This window comes from Astatotilapia calliptera, chromosome 18 (genome assembly GCF_964374335.1).
Source record: "Astatotilapia calliptera chromosome 18, fAstCal68.1, whole genome shotgun sequence".
Lineage (NCBI taxonomy): Eukaryota > Metazoa > Chordata > Actinopteri > Cichliformes > Cichlidae > Astatotilapia > Astatotilapia calliptera.
The window spans coordinates 16,519,319-16,540,233 of record NC_137439.1 but is presented as its reverse complement, the minus strand read 5'-3'; the positions used below and the strand labels follow the sequence as shown (position 1 = coordinate 16,540,233).

General features: G+C 39.6%; 1 protein-coding gene across 1 annotated transcript; it reads right to left on the bottom strand.

Moving 5' to 3' along the window:
• Positions 1-2,003: 2,003 nt before the first annotated feature.
• wnt3a (wingless-type MMTV integration site family, member 3A) lies at positions 2,004-16,047 on the bottom strand. The gene is made up of 4 exons (XM_026150682.2): positions 15,138-16,047; positions 10,179-10,420; positions 4,853-5,118; positions 2,004-4,755 (listed from the first exon to the last, which is right to left on the bottom strand). Exons 1-4 carry the CDS (start codon positions 15,257-15,259, stop codon positions 4,276-4,278), a joined length of 1,110 nt encoding a protein of 369 aa, XP_026006467.1. The 5' UTR covers positions 15,260-16,047; the 3' UTR covers positions 2,004-4,275.
• Positions 16,048-20,915: the final 4,868 nt, after the last annotated feature.

Sequence of the window (20,915 nt, the reverse complement as noted above, 5' to 3'; positions counted from 1 at the left end):
AGCGAGGAAAGTATCTCCTGGAGTGGCGAATCCATCCTCTGCAGGACCCTGCTGTGATGTCGTCACATGCTGCATCCATGGCTGCTAGCAGGGCCATTTGCTCATGTGGATGCCGGTCATAAACTTTCCACCTCCAGGCAGAGAAAAACTCCTCTATTGGATTAAGGAATGGGGAATATGGAGGGAGATATTCAACCAGAATTCTGTCATGTGCTGCAAACCACTCTCTGACCTGATGGGAGTGGTGAAAACGGACATTATCCCAGACAACAACATACTTGCTGAGTTGGCCTCCACCTCTCTCATTCTCAGGGACTAGGTCCCTGTAAAGAGTGTCTAAAAATGTCAGGAGATGTTGGGTATTGTATGGACCAAGAAGGGCGATATGGGTGAGGACGCCGTTGTCTGAGATGGCTGCACACATGGTAATATTCCCTCCGCGCTGACCAGGGACTTCAGTGGTTGCCCTCTGTCCAATGCGATTTCTTCCACGCCTTCTGCCTTTGGCCAGATTGAAACCTGCCTCATCAACATATATGAATGTGTGCAGTGTTTCCCTGGCTTCCAGCTCCAGTACACGCTTTAGAGAGAGACAGAAATGCAATGTCACAATATGCCTGTGTACAGTAACAAACAGTAATGCATGCATTTAGTAAAACACATTGTAGAGTATGTGCTGTGGAATTGCAAGTGTACTGCATGAAACTACGAAGTACTGTAAAACAGTTTGCAGTGCAGAACATAGAAGACCAGCTTTACCTGCACATACTGGTGACGGATCTCCTTCACCCTGTCACTGTTTCGTTCAAATGGCACTTTATACAATTGCTTCATGTGGATTTCATTTTTCTTGAGTACTCTGTCAATTGTTGAAATTGAAACAGATTCAATATTGCCAAATACCGTGTAATTCTCTATGACAGTGCTTTGTATGTCTCTCAGCTTTATTGCATTGTTTGCAATGACCATTGCACAAATGGCTTCTTTTTGCTGTGGGGTAAAAAGGGGCCCTCTTCCGTCTCCGCGAGGTTATCTTACAATCCTATGTGGTGCAGAGTGAACTTTTTGTGAAATTGCAAATACAGTACAGTAACATGTGATGTGTCTGAGATGGCACAGTACAGTACAGTGTATTACTGTTTGCATACCTGTTTTCCCTACGGAATGTTTGAATGATTGAACTGACAGTAGTTCTTCCAATATTGGGTTGCACCCTTCGACCAGACTCCTCCATGGTGAGGCCGTGATTGACAACATGGTCCACAATTGTAGCCCTTATTTCATTAGGAATCTGCCTATTTCTGCCTCTTCTCCCTCTTCCCCTTCCCCTTCCTCCCCGCATCCTCACCCCTCTTCCACGGTGCTGACCTTCCATTTTGTGTCACAGAAGTGTAGAAATGGTACACACTAGCTCCTGCGCAGTTTATATATGCTTGCCAATTGGGGATTCACAGGATTCATCCATAATTGACAGTGAACAAGTTGTTTGTCATTGGTTACAACTAAACTTTCACACGCCTCCTCATGAGTGACAGCTGTAATTCACCTGAGATCAATTGTTCAATTTCGGAGACATTTCCAGGAAAAATGATACAGAAAGGTATAAGATTTGCTTGACAGATGGCCAATATTTGGCATGTGATAACTAGTTCAACAATTTTGTGTGTGATGACTCAAGCAATGGATGTATGACTATTAGTTTTATTGGGAACGACTATTCAGCATCCATAGGTATGATTACTTTTGACTGACATGACATAAGCAAATGGAAATGTCAGAAAGCAGCAGGGAAATGTATGGAAGCAACTGATTCATGTCCAAAATCATTTGAAGTTTGTTCAGAGAGAGGAGAAATTGCTACTATGATGTGCACAAATGACTGAGTGTTGTGGAGGTTGAACTAATAGTTATGAGAATTTCAATTCTGATCTGAGAAACGCACCAAAGCGACTGAGAAAAACTGTAATAAAAATCTTCAACCACAGAAAAAGAAACATTGTCTCTTTTTTTTCTTTTTTAAAATATTTTTTATTTTATTTTGGTGTTACAGAGTTAACGTTTAGAAATCTACTACAGGCAGTAGGACAAACACCTGTATCCAGTCAGTGGAACAACAGAGATGAGGTAAAAAGGCTACAAGTTACAAGTCACACAACACCATTTCAAAACATGTATTTCCGCAAATATATACTTTTAATTACTAATATGTACATAGCATAAAATAAATAATTATAAAAAAACATCGGCTTTTAGAAATTCATAAAAACACAGAACTAGTTTGTACAAAACTTTGGATTTAAAGACTTAACAAAAACAAATTAGAACGAACCAAATTATCCATACAGGCGATCACTCACAGAAAAAGTGTACTGTAACAGCTCTTTTAGTATGAATGCTGGTTGTTGCGTAGTTTGCTAAAAATGATCTAAAATGTGAAACTGGTTATGGCTGTTTATTGATATTTTCAGTCGTGACGTTATCGAATCCTGGGTGGGCATTTTTGAATTAAACGCGCACGCCTGAGACGTAGCATTACATTAGCTGTAAACATTAATGAGAAACTCTACACACTCCTCCACAGTGGAGGCGATCAGTGAAACGCACTTTTCATAAACTTTGTGTAACTTTCTGTCTCAGCTTTCAGTAGTTTTATATTTTCCACGTAAGTAAAAAAAGAATTTTTATTTTGTATTTCTTCTCAAATTAAGAGAGCACAACGTGTTTCATCTTAGCCCTGGTGTTTTAGCATGACTACAAGGTAACAGATGACTAAAATAACATATTAAACTCTATTCTGGTCTATTTGGTTAAACTGTATGCAAAAATTAGTAAAACTTCACTTTTTTTTTTAACCCAAACTACTTATAATAGATTTCTTTCACAGAAAGAATCAATACATGCCAAAGAATACACATATTAAACAGACAGACGAGGACAAACTGTGTGTAAGGACCTAAACACGTACACATATTATCGTAGCAGCATTAAAACAAAGGAAGTATTGATAGTTTCAGTGATGCTGCTTGTTGTTTAGTTTGGGAACAAAAAGCCACGGCTGAGGATGATCGCATACACACGTTTTGGTCATCACATTACTGCAAATTACACTGCAATATTGAGAGCTTATAAAATACAGCTTTGTCTGCTTTCTTTTTTTGCTTTTTTAAATTACCATTTGTGCTGTGTTTACCAGGGAGTATGCTTCTATTTGATTAAATATTATATTATATGTGTATATGGGAATACACCTTTAATAAATAACAGCTTTCCCCACACCGAGTCACGTGGCACATCACTAATACTGTTAAGAATAAGGAGAACATGCTTCATATTCATCAATGGTACTGACTATCACAGCCTCATGCGGTGGATGGGGAGGCTCTTTTCTGGTCTTTGGTCATAACTCTTGATGGTTTTTTTGATCCAGGTGTTCTCTGGCCTTTCAGGAAATGTGCAGACTGCGTACTATATTCTCGTTTTGCCGACGCTTGTTGGATGTGGCTTCCTTTCTACTCGCGAATAAAATTAGTGGTTTAAAGCAGATATTAACTGGTTAGCTTAAGAGATTGAGAATGTAAACACATCACAGCAAACAACTACATTCACTCAGGTGCAAGTGCATTCTTACCCAAACATCAGTAACATATAACACTTTGTAAAAGAAACACTCACGCACACAATGATCGTGTTAGTGTTCAAAAATACGCAAATAAAGTAGTCATGTCGAGGAGGAGAAAACATGCTGTTGAGTGTCTGATCATGTGACCTGCTCACAACTCTTGTTACTTTTCACTGCAAAAACAAGCGATGATTACACACTGAAGGAAACGTTCACTTTCAACGAAATGCCTTTTTTTAATGTTTTTTTTTTTTTGCCTTGCAGATTTGAAAGCATTGGTAGTGCTGGACTATTCTTGATTAAAAGTAACTACACTGGGAAAAAAATCACCAATATGGTGTTTGTCAAGTTCTCCTTTCCTACATCAGGACACCTTTTTCATGCTCGGTAAGGATATCAACATTATTGCCATCATCACAACTATCCATCCATCAGGGTGACGTTCGTGGACTTTGACACCTACTCAGCTGTTTCAGTTAATTTAGGCAGAGACTCACTCTTTGTAGCATCAAAACAAAAACACGAGGCAGTTGTGTCTTTGTCCGCGCACATGTCACAGAGCTTTACAGTCTCTCTGGTCTTGCAGGTGGGAATCTGCATTTCTTCTTCAACCCAGTGAAGTCATTATGTTTTGGTGAGAAAAGACAAAAACCTCTCTATTTGCAGGTGTGCACATCGTACACCCTCACGCACTCTTGACAGCTGACATAGCAGCACCAGTGGAAAATACAGTGACACTTCTCCTTTCTTTTCTCAGTCCTCGTGTTGTGACCTCTGCCGCAGCACAAGAGGTCACACCCGTCTATGCCGTGGGACGTCAGGTTGCAGATGCGATCCCGAGTGCCAAAGGAGCCGGTCTCAGGATTGGGGTCACAGAAATTGGGTGAACTTTCATAATAAACCAGGTCGCGCTCTGTAGGGGGTTTGAAGTAGTTGTACTTGGGTCTCAGGGTCTCCACCCATCCACGGGACTCCTTATGTTTCTCAACCACCATCTCAGAAGCGCTGTCATACTTGTCCTTCATGTAGTCCCCAACAACTCGGAAGTCAGGCTGAGACCACCAGCATGTCTTGACCTCGCAGCTGCCAGAGAGTCCATGGCACTTACACTTCAGAAACATGTTGTCGTTGAGAGACTACAGATTAAAAAAAATAAAGTTTAGTTAATATAACTTTTAAAAGCAGAAGAACTGCTACCACAGACACAGCAAAAACATGAATAAGAGAACTAACCACTCTCCCTGCTTCATTGTTATGGCGGTTCATTGCTGAGCGTGCGTCAGGCCGATTCTCTCTTGCATCAGCAAACTCCCGGGACACCATGCTTCCAAACTCCAAATCCTCACTGCAGCCACCCCACTTCCAGCCCTCACCAGGGGGGCCTTTGTGACGTGTATCACATCCACAGATGTTGGCTGAACCCTCGGCACAGGCACGGGTCACCGCAAACGCCACTCCCGCTGAGGCAATAGCGTGAACAAAAGCTGACTCTCGAGTGGCTGGAAAGACAAAGACAGACAAGCATCACTTGGATAATGTATCTCTTGAGTATTTCCAGAATTCAATTTATATTAAATTTAAATAAAAATGAATAAGAAAGATATAGCTTTAATACATAATATATAATATATACAATGTGTAAATTTAATAATATGTAAGATATGCTGGCAGCAAACATCTTCAACCAAACAAAACAAGAAAGCATCAAACAAACTAAGTAGACCTTTACTCCTGTCTGCTGCTTGTATTTGGGTTGTATCTACTATATCGCAACAGTGTGTGGGTTAATTTAACCAGACATCAATCGTCCTGTCTCTAAATAAGGCCAGCAAGGCCTCTACGTCTCTGTCTGACATAGCTAACTGATGAGTCAGAGGGATCAGGATCTTCCAGAGAGATGAGAGGAAGAGACGGGCCTGACAGGCCTATAATTAAGAGACTCAATTAAGCTTTTGAAAGGTTAGGAAACAGCCTCACACTGAGGGGACAGCTCATAGACACAACATGGAGATGGGTCTTTAGCGAACAGATATACCATTCCAAAAAGGGAAAGACTTTCCTTCTATCCTTTCCTTGCTGCTTTAACATGAATCATTAGACGGAGTGTTTGCTTTGAATATATGTACTTGTATGGTCTTGCAAAAACACAAGCAAAGACAAAGAAGGAGAAGAGACAGGATGAAGTGGAAACTTCAGGAGTAAACATGAACTGAACACACTAAAGATAAAAAAAAAGAGTAAAAGAAATGGTTTAAGATCAATATTGAAATCTTGCGCTGTCTGCGTGAGATGTGTTTGAGTATGTGTTTGATAGAAACAGTGCACGTTTCTGTCTGAAGAACAAAAAATGATAAAGAAAGAAAGAAAAGAAAAAAAGTAAAGGCATATAAAGCTGAGGGGAGAACGAGCTCCTCCCTTACAGCAGGTTCCAACCAGTTCCAGGACTAAAGGGCATTAGAAACAATGATGCAAGAGAAAAGGTCTACTGGCATCCCTCACCACCCATTTCATTACCACTACTGTATACACACAAGGTTACTAATGTTCAAATATATTTGAACTAATGCTCTCCTTCCTCAAATCCCACTTTGTGAATCCAACACGTTTCTTTTTATTTGGTGTTGTTTCATTTTCGTGAAAAGTCAAAGTAGCCAAAGACTGCGCCATGAAGGAACTGTCTACAGTGATTAATTACACATCACCATGCTTCATCTAAAGCTGACTGAGCATGAGCTTTGTGTTTTCAGTTTGAGTGAATATCTAAGGTGTTTGGCTTACATTAAATCTGAAGTGACTTAGAAAACAGATTTAATTTCAAATGCCGAAAAAGGATTTTGGAACTAACATTTGTGTCTGAAAATATCTTTGAACATACTTCTGTGCTACTAAAAAGAGCGCACAGCCATCAGCATAGATATTCTGTGAACTTGTCATAGAATTATGTGAGGGGAGTGCAATGTTGTGGTAAAATAGTCAGTGGAGAAGGATTGAAGCACACGAAAAATATCCTGGCATTTCTGTGTGAAATAATAGATTTCTTATATAGTATTTACAATTTTCACAAGCTACTTTACAAGATCTTCACAAAGCCTGGTGTTATCAAATGAATAAGCATTCAAGAAAATGGAAATATCTCTAAAATTTTGAAGAGCTTTGCTGAAAATTTGCCCCATTTGCCCCACCTGCAAGCTTCTGATTCATCAGATTACCTTTTTTGTTGATATTGACTATAAACATACAACACATTCTAAATTTAGTTTCGATGGTATGGTATCACTGTTCTGTGTTTGTGTGACCCATTTATACATGACAGTAAAAACTCACTGGAAGGTACTAATGAAAACTTAATCAGAACAATCACCCATTTTTTTAAACGCGTGTTTTCATTTGGATTTAAATCCACCTCTGACAGCATTCACTGTACCTGGAAACTCCACCTGTGACATTAGCTCCACTGCTTTTCCTTAGTTTTATGACCAATTTGTGGTATTTCTTCTCAGACAATGCTTTTCCACCAAACTTTGCCAGACTCTGGCAGGCCAAGCGGTCCCTACAACCTGCTGGGGGGTTGAATCCCCTATTGTGTTGCCACTGTCACGCTGTGTTAGTCCCACAATAGCCCCAGATATTTTATATGAAATTTGCCCTGGCTAGTGATTAGTGGGGACCAAGTTAAGTCATAGCAACAGAGAACTATGCATTGGCTGGACCCTGCTTGTCGGCAGACAGGGAAATCCCTATTCAAATGGTTTAATAAAACAATCTAAAGGGCGTGTGAATGGGGAAAAGCACTTTTTCTCCTGCTTAATCTCATGGTTGCGAAGATATTGTGCTCTGAGCAGTGCCCAGCGGGGAGTGGGGCTAAGGTCCCCCCATCAACTCCATTTACCACATCCCTTCTTTCTTTCTTGCACAGAGTTAATGATATACTGGTGAGCCAGCTTCCCTCCCCCAGCATGGAGAGACATACGTCTCATGAAATGCAGGGACCTTTTGGCTCATCCTAAATAGTTACTCTTTCTCATCCTCAGGTCATAGGTCACAACCCACATCCCCTGGCCTTTTCCTGGTTAGTTTAGATGGAACTTAATAATTTAGATCAATTTAGGTATCTGTATTTCCTGGCAAACAAAGCATCCTGCCCAGTGCAAACGTGCCCACAGTGAATGAAGACAAGCTAGAGCTACAATAGTGTCAAACTTTTCAGTATCGCTAACAAATTACATAATAGGAATTTCCAGTGAACTTCATTATCTTCAAAAAGAAAAATGACGGTGCATTGACTTCCTGTACGGGTGTTAAGACTTGTGAAACTGTGACTGTCCACTTTTTATAGCAAAGAAACCTAATCCCATCACATGAGTCATAAACTGGAGACTGATTATACCCATATAGCATTCAGGTTTTCTGTAAATACCAAGAATGCCGAAATAGCTCTGGGATCGGCTCTGCAGACTGAGGAACACCTGTGCAGCTTTCTATTACCTTTCATCACAGGCAGATTCCAGTGGTGCATGTTTTGACACTTTAGTTAATGTAAATTAATGAGCACTGACGCAGACATAGCCTGGAGGCAGGGGTGTGGAGAAAAAAAGAGGTTTAGACCATGTGTAAGGAGAGAACATGATATAAGATATGCTTTTTTCTAAAGTAATAATACTCTTAGATGAGTGTTTGTGTGGTCAACTAATGTATGCTCACATTGAGTAAGAGCATTTTTATGTGCATATAGTTTAATGTAACCCATTAAACTTATCTTCAAAATGCACAACCTGTTCATTTCAATTGATTTTTTAGTTGTAGTTCAACTCCGTTTACTACATTGCCTTCTTTTTTGTAAAGGCTTTACTCCTTTAGTCCCTCTTAATCCACTTCTTTAAAACAAACTTCTAATGTTCTCAGTGGAGTTGAAGTGGACACGGGCAGTGATGCACTGAACTGACAGTAACTAAGCCTCTGTAGCAAATAAAGGTGCCTACTCTTCCTTTCAAATCTGGCAACAAAAAGGAAGGAGGAAACTGACTAACAAGAATCTGAATTTCAGACAAACTGACACCAGTGAGGACAATGGCCTGGTTGCATGGACAAACACTAGCATCAATCAAATCCAATGAAATGGAAGCTCTCTCCTACTAAGTCCTATCAAAGGCCTGTGAGCCCCTGAGCTACTCTCCTCAGCCTTTGACAAAGGCACTTAATCCAGCCACTTTGACCTCTCACATTATTAAGGGCCTGAGTGACCTTAATCCAATCAAAATGATTTACTAGAGCCCAGTAGCCGCCTTCTCTTTCCAGTCAGCACCCCTGCAATTTAGGCCTGGGAGGGGATGCAGAGGGAAAGACGTGGTGGCATTTTGCACCACAATAGCAGTGGGATTGAGAACCCCTATCGTTAGCCACCTACTTCAACTCCAGCCTCTTCTATCAACTGGCTCAAGAGTTTATTAAAAGCAATTGCCCTACATGACCCCCGGCCCCCTTGTGTTTACATCAGTCTTCCGTAAACTAGATGATGAGTTTGGATCACGACCCTCAGCCACTGGGGCCTGCATGGATTCTTGATTTTAACTCATTTCAGAAATCAGGAAGAAGAATTCATCTATCCAATCAAAGTGTGAATCTGATGTTTTGGGAAACAGTCTCATTTGCTTTCCTGCTGGGAGATGGAATAAAGTAAAAAGATCACACTTATGTCTGCACTCTAAATATTGCACTAGCCCCTCATTAATTACTAAGAAATATTTCACTCTTTAAAATTTTTATTATGATCAACTGCATTAACTATTAAATATACACATATATCATCTTTCTTTCTTTCTTGGTTTTATGGCTAGTTTTCTGGGCAATGGGGATTTCTCTTGCCTGAGCTCATGATTAGACACATGCCTGAAAATTATCACTGCATAAGCTAAAATGTATTTTGGAAAACCTCTATGCTTCAGTTCAGTTCATCTCTTGGGTAAAGTACATCAGAAGAAAATACCAGCAATCACAGGGGATCCCCTCCTAAAGAAAACTCCAACAAGACAGAACTCACTCGACTTAGGCTAGTCGTGTACATCGTTGCATGCATGCAGACCCCCGAGACTTGTTCAGTCTAAAGTCTATTTAAACAAGGATTTGAATCAGCATAATGAATGATGCATGCTGGGAGTGCAGCTCTTCTAATGCAAATATAAGACAAAGGGAATATAGAATTGTTAATGGGAGAGTTAATCAGGAGAGAGACATGATAAGTCACTTTTATTGCTCTTTTTTTTCAGTCGGTTTAAAGAGCTAAATACTTCCAAGAACTTTGCAGAGATTAAGACATTCTCAAATACATATTCAAAGACAGTGGAGTCATCATAAGCTAATAATACTACTTTACTCTGGTCATCTTTTCCTGTCAAAGAAAGGCATAGTTTGTTTTTCTTTCTGCAAAAAGTGTTGCCTACTTTTTACTGATAAGTGGCATTTCTTCAAGAAAATATCTTTATAGACTTAAGGACTCTACAAATTGTTATTTTTTGACAGAAAAGTAGCAGGAAAGAAAACTCTGTGTGCTTTGTAACATTACCTTTATCTAACACTGGACCAAAAATGGCCAGACTGTCATTGATCGTGGTGCAGTTCCAGCGTCGGCCTCTGAACTGGTGCTGACACTCCTGGATGCCAATCTTCACCCCCTCAGCCACACTCGGCATGATTTCCACATAGTTCCGGCAGAAACGCAGCTGCTTGGGCACTAGGCCTGGTATGCTGCCACAAAGGATAGGTTGAGTGCCCAGTGATGAGTACTGGTGGCCGACTGCTAGTGACCTACAAGCAGAAAGGAAGTCGTGTTGTCAGTGCATTTGGATAATTATATCTTATCTGTCTGCATCTTTATCTACTGATATAACACCACTCAAGTGGGGGACTAATTTCCCTCCTGGTGCAGTGTAATTTTACGTCTGAGTACGTTTGATTGTGTGTGTTTATTTTTCTGTATCAGATGCTACCATTAGACATCCATTCTTTATCCCTTCAACTACCCTCTCTGCAGGCACCTGGCCTTTGTGTGTATTGAAATTGCAGCCCTGCAGTCTCAGAAGCAGGCAGTGTTTCTGTTTAAGATGAAAGTCCGTTATGCATCCAGAGGTCTTCATAGACCTTAAGCTGACAACTTGGAAAACTGCACCTTGTTATTAACTGTCCGCACACTTAACAGGCCTTCAGCTTAGGGTAATAAGAGTGCAAACCCTACGCTGAAACTTCAGAGAGTGTATTAAGAGTAACGCTGAACCTCCCCTCCTTTTTTCTTTTGAGGAAGGTATTCTGGGATACAACAAGTGCAAACTTGGTTCACTGATTACATCTCTCTCTCTCTCTCTCTTGCTCTCTTTGTGCCTGTATTGCTTTCTCTTTGTCTTTATTTTCTGTGTCCTCTCAATTAAGACTTTTAGCAGGTAGTAATCACAGATATTGGATATCCATTTTATGAATGACCCATTTTTAAGAAGGACTTAAAAAGACGCTGCAGGGTGCTTGCATGGCCATGTTTTGGAATTTCCGCATTGCACAAAAGGCATACTGATTTATGCCATTTTGTTTAAAATTTTATATAGTTTTCTTAGAATTCTAACCAAGCAGTGCAAAAAGTGTTGGAGGCTGATTCGATTTGTCTTTAGCCTAAAAACAGCAAAGCTCTGCCCCTCAATGACTTAAAAAACAGATTTCCAAAGCAAATCAAATATTTACTTCCGGCTTCTAATTCTTCTCTTCTACCAATATAAAAGCAGTTAACAGGTTTGAATTTGGATTCTGAACTCTCCTTTTAAATACATTTGATTATATATATATATATCTATAAAAATTAATAAATTGGCCGGGATAAGCTGGATAGAAGCATGGATGGAAAACAGATGGATGAAAATGACATTTTTTCTTTTAATGCATGAATAACTGGCCTGCAGTAATTGCCTTCTATGGTAAATTATCAAATCAGCACTTTGACTCTTTCATAATGGCACAGAACAGCCAAATTACTGAATAGCACAGTTCCTGTTATCTTTGGCAAATACCTTTTGGAGTAGCTACAAAGTAGCTTGCTGGCAATCAAGACAAGCCCTTAATTTACATCAACTGTCTATTAAGGACTGAACGCTGGAAGGAGTGTTCAGTTTGTCATCCCCTGGGCGATGCTGGAGTCATAATGGTTAATGTAGATTCTCTATAAATGCAGCTTAAGAGCAGGTGTGCAGTGTTTTGCTTTGCAGTTAGCTCACTATCTGCTGACCTGTTCACTGCTGTTCAAGGACTAATCGCTGATCAAAACAAGATTACCAAATTCCTGACTTTGGCCCTCAGGCAGGGTTTTTTTTAACCTGAAGAAAAGAAAGAGCCTCACAGTCAAATGACCCCACATGTTGACGGTTTCTGATGGCTTTCATCGTACCAACCTTTAATACCTCAATTAGGTTTTACATTCAAAGGTTGATTTTCAGCTCTCTGTAATTATTAAGGATGTCTGCCAGGTGTCAAAGGTGCTCCTGAGCCATGAACTGACCCAATGAGTTACTCCTGTTATTTCTCCCAAGAAAACATCAAAGCAATGAGTCACATTGGTTTCAACAGAATTTCTTGCCTAATTTCTACAGACTACACCAGCCTAATTCATCATAAATGAGACAGCCAGTAAGTGAGCAATGGCATGCTAAAAACCTCTTCAGAACATATCGCATTTATCTGCCTTTTGTCTGCTACAAACAACAATACACAAGGCAGTTTCCTACTACAATTGACCTCTTTTTTACTGGTGAAAGTTCATCAGCCAAAGAGAACTGGTACAGATGTTCAGGTTAGGAGCAGAGCTCTCTTTTTTTTAATGGATTTGAAGGGAGTTGTCAGTTGTAGCTCTTTCTCTGTCTCTTCTTGAACCTGCATTCAAATTTTTTTGGCAAGTGTGCATCTCAACAGCAGGTAATCATGAAGGTCAGTGGCAATATCATCTTGGGAAAACCAGCAACTTTAAAGGTCCTTGTACTCACACCAATGAGGGTCAGCAGAGGTATTTCTGCCCTGTCACTGTCTTGAACTGTACCCCACAAGCTCAATGTGAGTCAGTGTGCTTAGGCTGCTTGGCTCAAGAGTCTCCATGCCTGTCTCATTGGGGCTGAGTAATCCCTGCCACCTCTTTTCTGTGTTAGGAAATGGCCCGTGAGAGGCGGCGGGGCATGTTTCACCATGGATGATTTATGATTTTTTAAGAAGTTATTGCACAAAAGACTGTGTTGTTGGATACTAATTCCAACAACTATTTTAAAATACCTGCTGTATTATTTAGATTTTAGGTATTTATTGAGTCTTGGCAACTTTAATCTCTTTAATTCTTTCTAAAAAAAAAGAAATCCACTGATTTTCTCCTGCTTTGCAGAGATGTTGCACATGTGATGTTTAGTACAACTAATGAGGAAACACAGGATTCACTCATGCTCTTAAGGCTATTGTTTTCAAAGGAGCACCTTAGTGATAACTGTTACAGATAAATTAAGCAAAATATATACGATGTATATGACTTTTTGCCTCAGTACAAAGTTTCCCCCACTCATCTAAGTTTATCCAGTACAAGTTTAATGCATATTTCAGCAAGCCCAAGCAGGGTGCCTTAGAATTACCACTTTACTTGTGGGCCCTGAGGCCTTGGAGCCGACTTTGACATCAAGAGAATATGTTTGGGAAAAGGAATGTGCGGCAAGCTTTCACCTCCAGGTATTTATCTTCTAAGGTGGGGTGGACCAGTGAAGAAGGTGGTGGGGTGGCGGGTGCAGCCAGGCTATGTCATGGCAGGTCGAGAATAGACAGACATGAACCTGTCTTAGTGCAGAGCCGTATCCCCAAGAACGACTGCGGTGCAGGGGTTGAGAGTGATGCAGCTCCCATGGCTGCTTGAAGGCAAGCTTCTGTCAGCAAAACATCGTAAGCTGCTTTTCACAGAAGGTCTAGATCATAGATGGCTGGCATGCTGTTAGCAAACGGAAAGACAATGCAGGCATGCTAAGTGCAATCCCAAAGGAACCACATTATTTGACTTGGGATGAGTTGCCATGAGACAGAAAAATCACTCAAGTAATCTTTCAAGTTAAAAAAAAGTTCAGCATTGTGTCAGGAATGAAAGAACTGAAAAGTGATTTCATGAGTTACTTTTGCACTTAGACATTATTTGTATAGGCGGGAGTGATGCAGCAAAATTTGCTTCCATTATGTTTACCCCTGTTGTTAGACCCTTCAATCACTGGCACCCTCCAAAATCAAACAATCAACACAGAAGTTAGCTCTGGGCTTGCTGCAGGGTTTCAGCTATGACAGAATGGAAAACTGTTCTTCCATTGTGTCATTCATAACAAGCTCCACAAAAAAAGAAGAAAGAAAACTCTTATGAAGGGTGAATTTCAAGGTTTTCCCTGGCTGTGTTTGCCAAAGTACCAAGAAAAAAAATGCAAAACTTTATCTTGCACTGGCATCAAATAAATAAAGTAAACCAAACATTCAATTACACTGGAAAAAAAAAAAAAAAAAAAAGTAGTTTGTGCAGTCCCCCCATCGCTCCATCCAGAGGGCCCACTTTTATATCAGGATTTCCTTCCAGCTGAGCATGTAATTAGTTTCTCATCAGTCTTACCACCAGGGGACCCATTAAGAAAAGTAGATTAAGCGTCCTCCAAATATTGAATGATTTATTAGAAATCAGGCAGAAATATATATATATATATATATGTGTATATATATATATATATATATATATATATATATATATATATATATATATATATATATATATATATATGTGTGTATATTTCTGTGCTTTGATAACAGCTAAGACTGATGGATGAAGCTGAAATATTACAAAACAGCACAACATACCAAAATACAATAATCCTGTAGTTTTTTTTTTAACTAATTACACTATCGTAATTTTAACGCAGCTCTGCTCTGCTTCATTAATGTCAGCGTCACGCATTTGGTTCTTTTTGGCATTTACATGGCAGAAAGACTGAAAACATGAAGTCGGGAGCTAAGTGCAAAAATGACAACACATGGCAACATACAATGACAACATCACCATCACCACGCTCGCGCGCGCACACAGACACACGCACACACTGGACGCACGAGCACACATAGACACACGCTTCCAAGCACATAAAGTTTGCACCTGCTGCATTCTGGAGATCAAAATTGCTCCCGATTTGCAAAGTTGCACGTTTCGTTCATCTCTTGCATTTACAATTCAGCCCATCCTTTCGCCTGTATACTTTCGGTTTCCATGGGTTACTAAATGTCATTTTAATGACCCGATTAGAAAGTCACACTGTGCATGTCTTATAATATTATAAAAAGTAACGTTAAAAGATCACCGTCACCACACGCTAAAGCTCTGCAGCTGACAGACAAGCAGTCACAACTATAACAACTCAAAATTACAGGTCATCCACAATCCCCGCATGTTTTTTAATGTGTCACTTCTTGTCCGGGAAATAATGAAAATTAAACTTACCACCAGATAGGATAGCTTGCCATGACATGCGTAAGCCCACAGAGCAACAGGAAACATCCAAGGTATATCATCCTTAAAGTTTCGTAAAACATCTCAAGCAGAATGCCTACATGCGCACTCATCCGCGTACGGATTTTAACCGAAGTGCTAAGAAAAAAGAAAAGAAAAACAAAAGACGAAAACGAAGCTGCACTGGCAATTTTTTATTTCTCTTCTCCAAAAGAAAAAAAATGAAAGAAGAAAAATCAGAGGCAACTCTCTCTTTCGCGAGTGCTCGTGGCAGAACTCTCAGAGCCAAATATTAAAAGTTAAAAGCCGCTTGCTTTTTTTTTTTTTTTTTTTTTTTTTTAGGACCCAATCAGCAGGTATTGCCAAAGGGGGAATTCTGATGATATGTTCCCTCTGTTGCCATGTCAGGGAGCTTGAACTCAAACACCAGAATGAGCTAATTTTAAGATGTGTTTTAGTGCTCACTGAGAATTGCTCGGCATTAGCATGCAGCGTGTGTGTGATATATAATGTTGTTTAAAGGAGAGAGGGAGGGTCTGAAGGTTTTTAAATAGACATCGGAACCCCTGTGGATTGCGTAGCTATAACAACCTGTCCGGATTTCACTCCCTGGCTTGAAGCTTCTAAAATGCAGAAATAAATATGTGTGAATTGCTTCAGACCACAATTAAGCCTCTCCAGTCCTTTATGTGCGCCTCTTTGTCATGAATGTAAAATTAGAGGTTTGGAAGTGCTTCTAACAAGCTGAAGGGTTGGCTTAATTTAATAAATCTGGCCATAATAAAAAAAAAAATAGCAAAAACAAAATTTTATTTAAATTCCCTACAAATAAACAGCTAATATCTTTTTATATAGTTTAAAATCTGAAAAATATATAAAACCTCAGGATTTCTGTCAGCAGCATATAGTTTCTGAAATTTTATCAGCCGATAAATTAGGCGCACCTTGGCGTTTAAAAGCCACTGATTAGCAACATTTTCTTTTATTCCCAAAAGGTATTACCTCATCCACTTCTAATGCTACACACTTAAGAATATTACTATCTGTATGATGAGCTGTCAGATTGCCATTCCAACGAAAATATCCGATAAAATTGGCCGCAACACTGACTCTAAAAAGCTGACTGTCGGTTTTTCCCTTCTCAGTGTCAAGTGGCTGTTGATAGCTGATATGAGGTGGACCGGTCTTTTATCTACAGGCAGTGATGCTTGTCGTTGGAGTTAAAAAAGGAAGAAAGGAAAAAGCTGCCTGTTGTGCAATATCAGAGGCTGGTGACGCGATACAGAGGGGGGAACAAATTCACTACTTCAAGTTTTAGTTAAGTTCAGTCACTTCAGTGTTTTAGTCAGCACCTGTCGTTGCTATGAAGATGATCGTAACTACGAGAGTAGTGAGTTCAGTTTCAGTAAACATCCACATGCATTATTATTGCTTTTTTTGGAATTTGGGGGGAATTTGTTCAACAACAGGAAAAATTAAAAAACTGGATTAATGTACGGCAGCTTCAGCTGCAGCAGCATCAACACATGCCCAGCCATGGATTGTTTGATAGCTGTGACTACCCTGTACAGAAAATACGCTTGCACAAAGTGAAGGTTTTATTTGCTTTACTGCACAAATGCAGCTGTTCCATGTGCGTCTTGCACACTTTCTTACGGTCTCCACACCGTCATACTTGGTCTGCTGCAAAATAAGTATACCCGGTGCGTTCATTTTGCCGTTCCCTGGCCGGTTCAGTGACTCGTTAATTGGCTACATAGTGGCCACTCAGCTTTGCCTGCCATTATTTTCAAATTTCCTCACGTTGCTGGCAAACCGAAGGCGCAGAAGGCTGAAAGCCAGCGCAGAACGAAAAAAACACCTTTAATGGGGTCGAAGACTAGATGTTACCGCCATCTAGTTGACATCGTTGTACATTGCAAGTCAAGCAAAGGGTAATCACATCTTTTCAAATAAAACTAACTTTACAACATCAACTGCAATACCATTATCACGGAGCACTAAGATTCAGTACAAACTTTAAAGCTCTTACTCACCACTGCACGTTAGGTTGGATTGTCTGCATTGTCGCGTCATAGACCCAAGCACTGGTTTATTCCTATTTAGAAGGCTATTCTTGGTTTGTTCCCATCTTAATTACAGACTTATATTCAATAAGTGTGGGAATTTATTGTCTTATATACCCAAGAGTTATTCCTTCTATCTGCTACAATGAATTTGGAAAAACAGCCTTAAGATTTGCACCTAGCTCCTTCCTCCTGGAATCATCTAAAACTAAAGGAGCGAGTCTCACTTGATGAATGTAAGGCAGCTTTAAATGACTTGAATGCAGTTAAGTCTGTAAATGTTTTGCCTGAATATGATCATTAGACAATTACTTTTACTAAAGTATTCATTCTTTACTGACACTGAAGTTTATACAGTTTCTGCGTTTTGGGTTTTTTTTTGTTCTTTTTACTCCTTGCCTGGACTTAACTGGTGTATGGATTTGTATGTATATGTGCTATTATAGTTAAAACAGGAATGATGCCACAGAAGAAGTAGTTTTTTTAAATTTATTATTTTTTTTTATTTTAAGTACCGCATGTACTTGCTTACAACACATGTACTACAGGAGAACTTTCTCATGTTAAGTAAAAATCTCAAACAAGAGCAGAGGATATATTTCCCCACAGTAACTGAAGATTGCTATTTCCTTGGACATTAATCAAAATCGGATTATTACTATTATCATGTTGTTATTATGTATCATTAGTCATAATAGTAGCAGCATTAGTCTACAGTATGTATTCACTAGTCACTTTGTTATGTTCAACCACTCATTAATGCAACTTTGCAAGCAACTGTGTGCATGTAGACACGGACAAGTTGACCTGCTGAAGCTCAAACCTAGCATCAAAATGGTGAAGAAAGGTGATCTTACTGATTTCGTTGTTGTTGCCAGGCTGTCTGGTTTCAGTATTTCTGAAACTGGTGATCTACTGGGATTTTTCTTAAACACAGTTGGCATAAACACCAAGACAGCACAGATAAATCCAGCCCTGCATCAAGGGTTCAGGCTGGTGGTGGTGCAATGGTCTGGAGGATATTTTCTTGGCAAACTTTAAGCCCCTTAGTACAAAGTGAACACAGTTTAAACACCACAGCCTCAAATGACCTCCACAGTCTCCAGATGTCAGTCCAATAAAACACCTCTGGGAAGTGGTGGAAAATGAAATTCATGTCATGGATGTACAGCCAACAATCTGCAGCAACTGTGTGATGTCATCACATCAATATAGAACATCTCTGAGGTATGATTGCAGCACCTTATTGAATCTATGCCTTGAAGAATTAAAGCAGTTCTTAAAGCAAAACGATGGCAAACTGTCAGATAAATGTTGCGGATCCTACTGTCGTTGCTGCTTTAAATAACTCATCTACTATTACCATAAATATAAATTGTTTGCTAATAAATAAATAAAACCAAACACTAAATAAAAATGAGAAATGCACTGTACAGTCAGTGGGTTTTAGGCAACCGCAGAGGTGGAAATCTGGAATTTGGAGCAGCTATGGACTGAGTCAGTAGCTGTCAGCACTGGTACTGAGGCCAAGCCAGTGAATGTTAAATACATGAGAAAAATGTGATGCCTGCTAAGCTTATGGCACCTGAATATAGAAGACTTACCAGGAAGTGGAAATAGCTCCTTAAAGATTTGAGTGCAAACATGTTGTTATTTCTACATAGTCACACGATCAACATGTCTTCTTATAATAACCGGCTCACTAACAAAACGTAAATGAGGTTGTGTTCAGTTTCTTTTCTCCATCTTTCACAGCTCTACTTCATTCCCTGCAGCCCATCTAGTCAGGTTTTCCCCCGGAGCGAGCAGAAGGACATCAGGGCACCTCTGTGTGCCCATGGTGACCTCACTCTGATGGTGATGACATTTAGAAAAGCACCCTTAGAAGGGAGTCGTGTCTGACAAGTGAGTCTTGTCATTGCTCTGCATCATCGGCCTCCCCCTGTTTGACAAAACACAGCCACGCTAACATCATGCCATAGAAAAATATCTGAACTAATCACATTTTCATTACTTCACTCAATTTTCCACAAATATTTTCCTGGTGTAACATGAAGCTGTTAATGCTAATTCTTACACTAAAGTGTTTACATAAGATGTAACAAATACAACAAGGATTTAAAGGATTTTAAGGATTTAATGCAGCTACTGCACTCAACTAGGTCTGTGCTACGTGAAAATGCAAAAGCACCACTAGATGTCACCGCTGTAGTGGAATTGTGATCCGCTCTTCTATCACTGCTGAGCTTTTAACAGAAAAAAAAATCTAAATTTGAAGCGCGTATGCACACATTTTGGTTGCTTTTGTAAAGATCTGAAATTTAAAAAAGGCAAGCACTTTTATATCTCTAAGGAAGGGAGGTTGATGTCAAGCAATATAAAAGAAGATAAAATCAAAGATAAATCTATTCAATAAAGTTAGATTAAAAAAAACCCCAATTGGTTGGAAATGCAGTAACAGATAACAAATACAAGTTAAACGTCAGGAAATAAAGAGCTATGTAGCTGCGTCGTTGACATTATTGAATATTTCTATCAAATCAGACTTGATCTGTGGTGGTTCACTTTGATAATGTTTTCTGATTGTTCTGGCGAGCACAGAAGAAAACAAACAAAACAGATGTAAGCTGAGCATTTGCGACAGCCTGCACTGATCTCTCTCATCATCATCATCTGTTGTGCTGTGTCGCAACCACAAATGCTCTTTCCTGTAAATGATCATTAAAAACAATACCACATGTTTGCTGTGTGCTGCCTCAATAAGATGTGACACGCCCCACGAGCTCACACCTGGAAACAACTCATCACTTTCCCTTGTGCTTCTCTGACGATCTCCAGACATGGGAAACAAAGCTAAGGCTCTGCCCCTGCTTTGACTTTATCTTCAGGATGGGCATTACCACAGGCGTTGACGTTTCTATCTGCCCCGCTTGCCTCTTGGCAATACAGGGTGTAAAAAGCCTCCTGATAAGGGAAATCAGGAACTTCAAACTCATGTTGACGTCACATTTGCTGTGTTTAACTACACACCTAAAGCACGTCATTTATTGTAATATGGCATCTTAGCCGATCAGTAGAATGGAGGGCCAAGCAGATGCAACGAAAAGATTAAAGACATTTTTGAAAGGATAAACTAATAGAAGCAAACATGAGTGAGAATACTGTGTGTTATAGCCTTCAGTCACCAGATCTCAACCTAGAAGCCAGTTATAAATATAGTGAGGGAGGAATCTGCTTTGCAAATTGGAGAAAAATTGGACAAGTAACTTCAAATGAATTCAAATTACTCTAGTTATCAGATGTCACCCAGAAAGTTCATGCTGCAAAGTTTGAGGATTTTGACTGAGTGTAGAGTCACAAATCTAAAACTAACTGCTTAGTTTATCTAAAAGACATTATTAGAGCTTCAAAGAGAAGTCCTTTAGAGAAGTATTAGCATAAAAGGGAAACATATCTAATACTAAAATTGCCTAAAAGACAAAAACACATCGGTGAAAGGGGTACTAGAGGATATACAGGGTTCTGTTACACACATATGTAGACATAGAGTTAAAGTCAAGCTGAATTTGATCTAAATGTAATAAAACAACTCCCTAGGAGGTCACGATCTGAAACCTTGAGAAGCAAATAGATGATTGTCTCTCTGTGTGGGTCAAAGCAAGTCTAAATCAGTCTTTGGTGGAGGTCTTTGGTTATAAGATTT

Bases quoted from the DNA above. Each gene is read 5' to 3' on its own strand.
- wnt3a (XM_026150682.2), bottom strand. From the start codon at position 15,259: ATGAGTGCGCATGTAGGCATTCTGCTTGAGATGTTTTACGAAACTTTA. The intron at 10,421-15,137 runs GTAAGTTTAATT...TTCTGCTTGTAG, and splicing joins GCAAGCTATCCTATCTGGTG to GTCACTAGCAGTCGGCCACC. The intron at 5,119-10,178 runs GTAATGTTACAA...TTGTCTTTCCAG, and splicing joins TGGTCCAGTGTTAGATAAAG to CCACTCGAGAGTCAGCTTTT.